Here is a 10,674-nt window from a genome sequence, read left to right as displayed (position 1 = left end):
GGCTATCCGAGAAAAAGCTGCTGCAGTAAGAAACTGAGTTTGTTATACAACAGGCTGAAATCTGCTGTACCCTTAAGCAGTACATATAGTAGAAGAGACACTATTGAATTTGTGAATCACAAAGAACATGCTAGATAATCAGCTAACTTCAATAATTTAACTGCCTCACTCTCCAAACATCACTTGATCATATTGTCACACCCTTACCCAGTGTAAGATCCTAATAAAAGTTACGAAGACGCCGTATAAAACTGAACTACCAATTAATAGTGCATACACAAGCTATACTACAGAAAATCCAACACCATAAAACCCACAGCTATCTTTGTAACACACTTGTATATGGCATTGCAAACAACACAGCAGAAGCTAAGTCTGGAGCATCCTGAAAAGTCCTCAAAAAGTTAAAGGCCAGTGGGTTCCACAAACGTATATTCTACCTCAGTTTTGAAGTGATCTTAAACTACAGCAAAAAGACCAATAAAATGGCATCACTTCCTGTAATACCTTGTTTCCACATGTCTTTGAAAATTGGCAGAATTGATTAGGTTTTTTTTCTGTTTTAGGGGTTTTTTTTGGTTTTTTTTTTTTCTTTTCTTTTTAAAGTACTAACATTTCAGAAATAACCATGGAAGAACAACCTGTCTTTTTCCACCTCTTACATCAACAAAATAACTCACTAAGGTGTAAACTTTATAACAGTAGTACTTGCTACCATAAGGTTGGAAAAAGTGCATATACAAGGGGCAAAGGAGAAACTCAACTTTCAAATCTAAACTGAAATGAAATAGCAGTTGCCCCTTGTACATGCACTTTTTACCAGCCCTGAGGTAAAAACTAAGTTTCAAGCTGATTAAGCAGACTGTTGGGGAAAAAAAAAAAACCCAAAACAGAAACAACTTGCCAATGTTTAGCAATATGCTTTCTTACACTGAATGCAGTTCAGGCAGAATAAACAAACAAACAAACAAACAAGTAAAAATATACTTGTTAACAAAAGTATGTTCTGTTTACATGAGTACTACTTGAGGACACAAAGTAACAAATTTCTAAATTACTGCAAGCAAGCAAGGAATTTTCAAACTACAACAGATACCCTGATTTTGAGGAAACAAAATTACTAGAAAGACAGAACTCATGGAAGTTGCACAGACTTTCCAGAAACCTGAAATGCCCTAAGGACCACCCAAATTAACTCACTGTACAGAGATACTGTACACATGCAATTGAAAAGTCAGCTTCAAACAATCAGTTTCTCACTGGCCATGTGCTGTCATTTCTACTTTTAAAGTAAAAAAAAATTAAGAGACTTTTAAAATTTATTTTGTACCTCCTTCTCTGTAACAGACTTACTCAGAACAAAGTGATCCTGGACATCTTGTATTTATTTCTTATTCTAAATAATTACTTAGCATTATATCTTATACTCAACCTCAATGAAAGTGAGTAAAACCTAAAACCACTCTAAACTGAGCAAAACTAATTGACAAGAAGACACAAGGGCATGTTATTTCTGAGGCCACCGGCATCCTGTTGTCCAAAGATTATTTCTTTTCTGAAATCCCCTCTGTGAAAAAAACGAACTTATCCACTGTGCACTTAAAACTCTAAGGAAAAAGTCTTCAATAACAAAAGTTGAAAACACACAGACAGACTGACAGACAGACAAACAAACAAACAGACTTATCTGTACCTGCTTTGCCATTCAATAGTTTATTCTGGTAATATTGCTGTTCAAGCTGGGGGTTTGCACCAGGGCGCAGTGGTGCCTTTCCTGCACCTCTGTTACTAGTAACAGCTACTGGTTTTCCTGTGGAGAAGAAATACATGTACTTGTAAGTCAACATCTATAATAGCTTACATTTTAATAACAGCACAACTAGGCTAGGATCATACAGATGTCTGATTTGTTTGTCATTACTTTCAAGTTTATATACTTTGAGCATTAAGAAGGAAACAGCTATGAAAGTGACTTTACACTGTGTGAATTTGCTGTCTTACTTGCAGTCACATGTAAAGAAGAAAAGCTTTTAAAGAGTGGAAATACAGCTGTACTAGTTTGTCTTTAATAATCGGTATAAATGGAAGCTGTGAAACTTCATCAGTTTAACTGCAAACGCTACTGATTTTAAGTACTTTATCATGTACATACATACCAACACGCTCAGTTTCATTTGTTTAATTAACTGTACAAAATAAAATCTTTAGTAAACTTTCGACTTTTTAGTAATATTAGCGCCTTCGTAGTTTTTTCTACAGGAAGCTTATTTATGAACTGAAAATTCCTGCAGACTTCCATGGAACAGAAAAAATATTTGCATAAAAGTCCTCGGTTCTTTATAATCCAGTAATGGAATTTGAACCTTGACAGGAAATAAAGTTTTAAAGATCCAAACATACCAGGAATATCTCTGATACAGTTGCTCCTACCTTTGGACAGAGGAGAGCAAAGGAATTGTATATGCAGCTTACTCTTTCCCAAGGTCTAGGATAGCTGGATGTCAGATGGTCACCACTGCACCAAGTCTTCAGACTTGTGCATCACTGAAGTTCAGTGTTTGCACAGAAGAACTAGCATCTCCGCTTCTGAATGGTACACTTCTAAGGTGCAAAACTCGCTAAAGAGCTCCACTAATTCTTACTATGCCTTAAGGATGATCACACAAATCAGACTTCTAAATGACAACTAAATTGTTCATCCTCCAGGTCTTATAGTATATTTAATGTATAAGAGTTTAGATAGAAAAGGGAAGGAGAAGCAAATTTCCTTTGAAAAAGATGCATCAGGCAGAAATAATTCTCAACCTTGACCTCTCCACTTCTCTAGCTAAAGAAAGCTCCTTACTTTACTGCAGCGAAAATATCAGGATATCCCACCTTTTTTTTTTTAATAGAGAGTGACCAAACCCCTCTTTTGGTACAATCAGAATTTGATCCTCAGTTTCTAATATGGCAGATTTAAGTCTCACAAGATCTGTGCAATGTTAGAGAGAATGGTTACTTTAGATCTTAGTTCTCTCTTCTTTCTTTAGATACCAAAAGGAGACAGCAAGAAGAATTCCAGTTCTTTCTTACACTTGTTTTCAATTGTGAGAAAGTAAGCAGGAATATGAAAGTTGCATGGTCTGACTATCAAAGATGCCAGAAAAAGATTAACATGCAAAGTTCATTTTGGAAGTGTGCAAGTTTGGTTTTGTTTTTAAAGGCTTAACTTGAGTAAACTGTAACATGTAGAATTAAATACTGACCTTTGAGATCTGGTCTATTTCGGATAGCCACAGACACAAAGAAGCAATCCATATCCACGTGCATTATACAGCTCTGTGGCTTGGATGAACTCGCAACAGACACATTACCTAGTATGAAGATACACCAATAGAAAACTTGAACCCTAATTTACACACTTTGGTACTACTCACAGTAGTCATTAAGGACTATTATAAGGATTTTACCACCTTAAATTATGAAGATTTTTGTTTCTTCTCACCAAGAAAATACTTACTCAGAGAAATGTAAACATAAAAGTAGACAAACAGCCTAAACAATGCATCAACTTAAAGTTTCTATTTTATTTTCTTGTAATTAACACCTTCTACCTAACAAGTTCCCCCAACCCAAGCAGATTAACGCATGTTGTGGGAACTGGATCTTAATTTCACTAAGTTAACACTGAATCTGGAACAAAGAACTTTACTCCTTTTTGTTCATCAATCAGAAGACTGTTCCAAAAGTTAAAAAATAAGTTTAGCTGCGCTAAGAGCTACCATTAATGCTTCATAAACCACACCAAAATTAGTTTTAAACCTCTGATGCAACTGGATTCTCTCATTGCTGAGTCTACAGTCACACAAACATTCAGCGAAGAGGAGCAAGAAGGCCCCAGACTGAAAAAATTAGACACCTAAAGAACGAGAAATACTTGCATCAAGTATTCTAGAAGTTCTAGTCTGCATGTCTATGTTGCTGACATACCAGAGGAAGCTATATCTAACAAAAATCTTAATTTGAACAATGCATAAAGTGTAACAGTGCAAAAATACTTCAAGACATCAGTGAATTGTTCCACTTAACATCTGCGTTAATTACTGAGCAATGAGAAAAGTATTTTCCTGTTTTTAATAATTTACCATTTGAGCTCATTCTTTGAAAAATAAGGATGGTCTTATAAAGGGTGTATTTACAAATAAAGCAATCAAGTTAATGCTTAACAAGCTGCTACTTGTCAAGTGAAACACTGCCATTTACTATTTGAATACTCTAGGCCAAATCAAAGAGGAAATAAAAATATATTAGTTTATACCATATTTTGATGGAAAAAAACCCACATTAAGGTAGTTCATAAGCTAACATGTTTTATAACTGGGTCCTAGAACAAACATGGAATCAGTTAATTTATTAATCTAACAATAATATTTTAGGACGTGGTAATTTATCTTCCAGCGTATCTTCGTATGATTACAAGTGAGTATTTTTACAGCACAAGAATCAGAATCTCTTTGATGGTACAGAGCTAGCCTTTTAATTGAGTAAGACTGTAAATGAGATTCTAAAGATGTAAAATGCTTTACCTATACTTGTAACGCTTTTCCTCTTATGAATTACACATCTTTTTTTCATTTTGGCCCTTGATGTAATGACATAAAACATTTCTTGCCTGCCACAAGCCAGGTTCAGAAGTCTTATATGACACTGCTACACCATTTAAACAGACCCAGAGAAATAAAATTCTTACTAACAAATAAAAAAATTAAATTTTAGTTCACTTCCAAACGTTACTCATCTTTTTAATTTTCAGACTGAACTATACGAAGCAAGGTTTTTTCTTCTGTTTTCTCCCTTTAGACCTTCACACAGCAACTACAGACTTGTAGTTAGAGATATATAGAAAGTATTTTTTCCCCTTGATCAATCCACATATCTTGGTAAAGTAAGAGGTACTATTTCCACAAGGAGGAATTGAATATAGACCAGAGTATCACATTCAGTCACATTTTATAAGTTAAAAAAACCACCTCAAACAAAACCAAAAGCAGTCAGATCCTTTAGTTTTCAGAGTACCAAGGTCACCAAGCTTTTCAAGATAGCCTGACAATGTGGACAGTGAATATTAACCTACTTAGTCTCAGTTAGACATTTCGTGTACAAAGATATAAGGCACCTTCTCAACATAAACCTTCTTAAACAAGTATCTACCTGTGTCAGTTTTAAGTGCAGACCTGCCTGATTTCCATTTTTTTAATTTTTCCCTTCCTGGAAAGACACCGCTGTTTTTTCTCTGCAGGCTGTTGACAAACTCTGTCAATTCACACTTCCATGATGATATATGATGCAGTCTTGAACGTGAATAAAAGTCAGAAATAAAACTACAATCTGAAGGTTTGGACACAGGTAAGGAAGCTGCCTTGCTAGCAGCAGGTACAGAAGTGCTTTTTGTGCTTGAAGGCCCCTGAACAGTGGAGTGGTGAGCACCATTTATTTTAGCATTACTGTGCAAAGATGAAGATGAGGATGAATTACTCATAGTCCTATGTGGATTCCATGAGAAGTCTGTATTCTTGTTGCTTTGCTGCAACTGCTGCGTTGTGCAGTCTCTAAAGTCAACCATGCCTTTTTCAGTCTTCTCCTCCTCCAGCACAGGGCTTGGAGAGAACCTACTTGCAACACCGTTGCCGGAGGGCACCAAGCAATCCTGTGTCTTTAAGGCACTGGTAGAAGTGTGTGTCCGTCCGTTAAAAACGGCAGTGCTGTCTTTGTGAGACTGAATCCCATTTTGTTTCCGTCCAGGAAGGATCTGCTCCAGCTCCACAAATCCAAAATCGTCATTTTCTTCCTCCTCTTCTTCATTCCAGCTACTTATTCCATTGGGTGTCATCTCATTTTCCATCTCACACTTTTTAATATGATTTCTGAAACAGAAATGATTCTTTAATACCGCATCTTTCAAAAGGCACACTTACAGGTCATTTCAAGTGCTAAGTATTTATCTTCCTAATTGTTACTGGTATGTATTTGAGTAATTTTTACATTTTCAAGACAATTATCTCAAACTCTGAGCCATGTCCTCTGCATGTCACAAAATATTATATTGCTGTACAAAAGATTTCACAGATTTGGTGTATTATTAATGCAGCACTACACGGAGTTTATATGGGAGTAGCCCCAAAACCATGCTTACACTAGAACAGCTATTTCCAAGGCCTTCAATTTGACCAGCATTCTCCAACTGAACTATAATATTTATTTGTTAACAGAACTGTACTACCATGGTCAGCATGAATGGGGCAGGAATAATGCAAACCATCAGAAGGAGTTACCTTTTTATCAAGAGAGGTGATTTTCCTTATCTAGTTACAAACACACAAAAAAAGAAAAAAACAAAGTATACAGAGAAAACTTCTATTTTTTAGAAAATTATTTTGATGTGTTGCATTTATTTTACCTTCTCCCAAGGGAAAAAAATATCTGTTCAAGCTCTATAAATCAAACACATTCTCAGCTTTTGACAAAACCCCAAACAAACAAATTTTCATCTTTTAACCATATAAAACAAAGTACCCTGCCACAAGTGCACTGGCAATTTACATTTACTATGACAATGTAAAGGTAAAGCTTTCATTCAAAGAATTAATGCTGTAACAAACCTTAAGTGGAATTAAAACCAAAGCCTTCAAGAGCTGTGCATACTCTTGATCTGCTGAAAAAAACTCAACCCACAACCACCATTCACAACTCCCAAAGCTAGCAATGTAAGTACACAAAAAAAAAGGCAGGCAATAATTAGCTATGTAGTATACCAGTGAAACCAGAAAGCCAATTAAGTGTGACAACAATTTGGTTAAGATTATCACAATCATAAATTATTACACATAACATTTTGGAGGAGTTGCATGGTTGAAAGTTGTATACCCAGTGGTACATATTTAGTACTAGAGGCTAGGGCAGGATTTTTAACTCATGCTTTTCAGACTAAATTGTTATTTTTGGAAGCGTGAATATTTTTCCCATTTGAAAAACATTAACAATGCAATAATAAGAGGTGATGGTAATTGTATCATTCATTGTTTAGAATACAGGTAAGAAATACTCCTTACAATATTAATTTTGTGGCACTAGTTTCATTTTTTCTAAATACAGACAAATCCCACTGATAGGTAAAGTCTCCTCAGCATTATGTGGAACTGAATTTTAAATACATCAGCAGACTACAGAAGAACAGAGATCACCATTACGCATCAGAAAGTACAGTATCTTGTACAGTATCCTTGGCCCTTTTTGAGCAGCAGTAGCATTGGACCATATGATCTCCAGAGGTCTCTTCCAACCTCAAACATTCTGTAATCTTATGATTCTTGCTTCTAAAAAACCCACATGCTTCTGAAAAAGATGTGGGAACCCCCTTAAAAAGATCTACAGAACAGTATGTTCAAGTGGAAGGTTTATTTCCAAATTCCAGTTCCTCTGGCAGTTAAAAGTTTCACTCGTAGCTTTGTTCTCTTCTCTTCTCTTCTCATGGTCTTTTAGGAGAATTTCTTACATTGTAATTGATTTTTTTAATCCATCTTCTCTCTCAAGTGTGACTTAAACCTTGGTGTTAACATATATAAGGTATGCTGTCACTTTTTGGCTTAAAAGAAGCTAAAGAAAGAACTTAACTAATATGCATTTTTATTTGTTCCTAGGCACCTCCAGCAAAAGTAATCAAATCACACCAGCTTTTTGTTTTTGAAATAAAGACCTACTTTTCGGTGTCACTAGTCAGAATCTTTTAATGTATGCCTGTTGCTTCCACACAGATATCCTACATCCTAGGATTTCTAAGTCACATAATCAAAGTGTGGTCCTAAGGTTAGAGACAAAGCTCGAAGTAAAGGTAACCGTAGTTCTGTCCTTGACTTATATAGCTATGCCTTACATTTAAATTTCAGTGCCTCAGAGATTTCCTCTTAATAGAGAAGAAATTAATTTAAAAAATATTATATAGTTATAAGTGCAAACCCATTATGAGTGAAAGATTAGCATCTGCATTACAAGATCAGAAACACTTACACCCTGTTGAGATCTTTAGCTATATTGCTTGGACCTGGCATGGCATCTTCAGGTTTGCATATGCTATTAAAGTTGAGACCTTTTTGAACACTTGACTGCTTGGTGTAAAGCTGATACGGAATGTGCGACAGGAGACGCCCAGCTTTAATGCTGAAACAAAAAAAACCAGGAACAGGTTACTATTTCAGACATTTAAAAAAACCCCAACCTTCTGTGCTAGAAAATACCTTATGCACAGTAAACTATTACTTTAGTCATTACTGTTTGCTGTTCTGCTATATGTACCTGCAGTCCCTTCTACAGCCCCCTTCCCACTACTAACTGAATTTCACTGAGAAGTAATTTGTGATGTGGTGACTGGTACTACAAAAGACATTTGCACAGTTCTGTTGGTCAGTTGTCTACATCCATTTATCTTCTCTAATTGACACAAAATCAAATATGTATTTTCAAAACCAAAATAAACAATGCCCAATAATAAAAAAAAAAGAATAATGGTGAGTTGTCCAGGCTATTCTAACCGAACAATGCTGACTGAGCTTTTAAACTTGGAACAATACATATGCATGTGTTCCAAGCAAATCTGCGTAGAATTTGAAGGTCAGCTAGGATGTGGTTCACTATTAAAGAGGAACTACTTTTTTCCATTCTGAAAAGGTAATTGCTCCTCCTTGTGAGAAAATTCACTGAAGAAAGCTTGAATAACTTCCAAATAGACATTCCGTAAGTATCTACCACAATCATTTCAGTCCTGTCTTATGTGTTCCACTGTATCTCCCTCTTCTTTTTCTTCTTCCACTGACACTGCAATTATACTTCAGTAACTCTTGAATTCCTTAGGGAAATCATGGACTTTGAAGTGGAATCTTCTCAAAAATACACCACAGCATGATTTCATCCTTCCACCCCAATACCTGTTGCTGGCAGTAGAGGTAACAGCCCTCCCAGCCTATACTTCACCTCTTCTCCATATACAGCTGTCCTGGTTTCAGCTGGGATAGTTAACGTTCTTATTAGTAGCTGGTGCAGTGCTGTGTTTTGGATTTGGTGTGAGAGCAATGTTGATAGCACACTTATATTTTCAGTTGTTGCTGGGTGATGTTTATGCCAAGTCAAGGACTTCTCAGTTTCTCAGGCCCTGCCAGTGAAGTGATGGAGAGGCACGGGAAACCGGGAGGGGACACAGCCAGGGCAGGTGACCTGAACCAGCCAAAGGGATGTTCCATACCATGGAATGGTACGGTACTGCCATGCTCAGTATATAAACTGGAGGGGTTGGCCGGGACCTGCCAATCGCTGCTCGGGGACTGGTGGGGCATCAGTCAGCAGGCAGTGAGCAGCTCTGTTGTGCATCACTTGTTTTCTTTCCTCCCTTTCCTTTGCATTTTATTTCTCTCCCCCTCTCCCTCCTTTTCATTGTAACTGTTATTATTATTGTTCTTTCATTTTTTATTTCAACTATTAAACTGTTCTTACCTCAACCCTCAAGTTTTACATTCCTTTCCAATTCTCCTCCCACTATCCCTCTGGGTCAGGGGGGGAGTCAGTGACTGGCTCCATGGTGCTTAGTTGCCAGCCAGGGTTAAATCACAACAGCAGCTCTTCATGTTGAACACTGGATCAGAGATGCTGAAATTTCTTACAGCAGAGGAACCTCTCTCACATCAAAGCAGCTTAATTAGTGCTCAGTTTTGAAGATACAATTGGATTCAAATTTTTAAAGAGAACCTAGCTCAGTGACAGATACTGTTTTTCTGTTCAACACCTGAATGCTTTCTCTTGGACATGTGCTTTTTAACTAGCTCAAATCTGTATTACTGTCAGGGGAGTTGGACAGTGGAACAAATGCCCTTAGGAGCTTTCTTGCTGCAATTACAGAAAAATATGTAGAGGGATCGCATTTCCCAATTAGGTAAATTAAAACTAGTTAGGCATATACACAGAGACCTAGTAAGGTTTCTATGGGAATGGGATAGTAGAAACAGGTCTAAAAATATATCAATTAAATACTGTTTGATACATGAATATATAGCACTCGTAAAGGAACATCATTTACATTATATGTTGCCAACTATTGCCAAACATTGCCATTTGGAACAGGCGGCCCAAGATGGAATCACCATCCCTGGAGGTGTTTAAAAAAACCTGTAGATTTCATACTTAGTGACATGATTTAGTGATGGACTTGGCAGTCCTGGATTAATGGTTGGACTTGATGATCTCAAAGGTCTTTTCCAACCCAAATGTTTCTATGATTCTAAATAAAGCTAAAAATACACACGGTAGAGTTCCAAAGTTTTCTTGTACAGAAAGCAGTGATGCAGCAAGTAGGCTTTTACAATACCTGGTTAGACTGTTTCTCGTTATCACTGTGTGAATATGATAAACTCCCACATTTACTTAAAAAGTTCTAGGTAAAATTTTAGCTACTGGAGTAGCTGCATCACTAGATCAATACACAGTTGGTTTGGTTTTTTTCTAACTGTACTAACGTTCAGCAATAGGAATCCCATTTTAGATGCATCATTCAACACTGTTCCCCATTCCACAATCCCTGGATCACAGAATTCATAATCACTAAAATATTACACTGGAAAGGACCTCTGGTGTTCTCTAGTCCGAACACTA

At 36.6% G+C, this 10,674-nt stretch overlaps 1 protein-coding gene across 5 annotated transcripts in view; it reads right to left on the bottom strand.

Moving 5' to 3' along the window:
* Positions 1 to 10,674, bottom strand: part of REV1 (REV1 DNA directed polymerase) — a 62,690-nt gene that overhangs the window by 31,412 nt on the left and 20,604 nt on the right. For 4 of the 5 annotated variants that reach the window (XM_040584737.1, XM_040584739.1, XM_040584740.1 and 1 more), the window contains 4 exons: positions 8,047 to 8,196; positions 5,194 to 5,906; positions 3,249 to 3,356; positions 1,694 to 1,810 (listed from right to left, as the gene is read on the bottom strand). In XM_040584737.1, coding sequence (XP_040440671.1) covers positions 1,694 to 1,810; positions 3,249 to 3,356; positions 5,194 to 5,906; positions 8,047 to 8,196 — 1,088 coding nt within the window. Of the gene's footprint in view, positions 1 to 1,693; positions 1,811 to 2,430; positions 3,166 to 3,248; positions 3,357 to 5,193; positions 5,907 to 8,046; positions 8,197 to 10,674 lie in introns of those variants that run through there. The other variant, XM_040584745.1, reaches the window with a different exon arrangement.

The sequence above is a fragment of the Falco naumanni genome, chromosome 2, assembly GCF_017639655.2.
Source record: "Falco naumanni isolate bFalNau1 chromosome 2, bFalNau1.pat, whole genome shotgun sequence".
NCBI lineage: Eukaryota > Metazoa > Chordata > Aves > Falconiformes > Falconidae > Falco > Falco naumanni.
The sequence above is the reverse complement of the archived record's forward strand: the minus strand, read 5'-3'. Positions and strand labels throughout refer to the sequence as shown.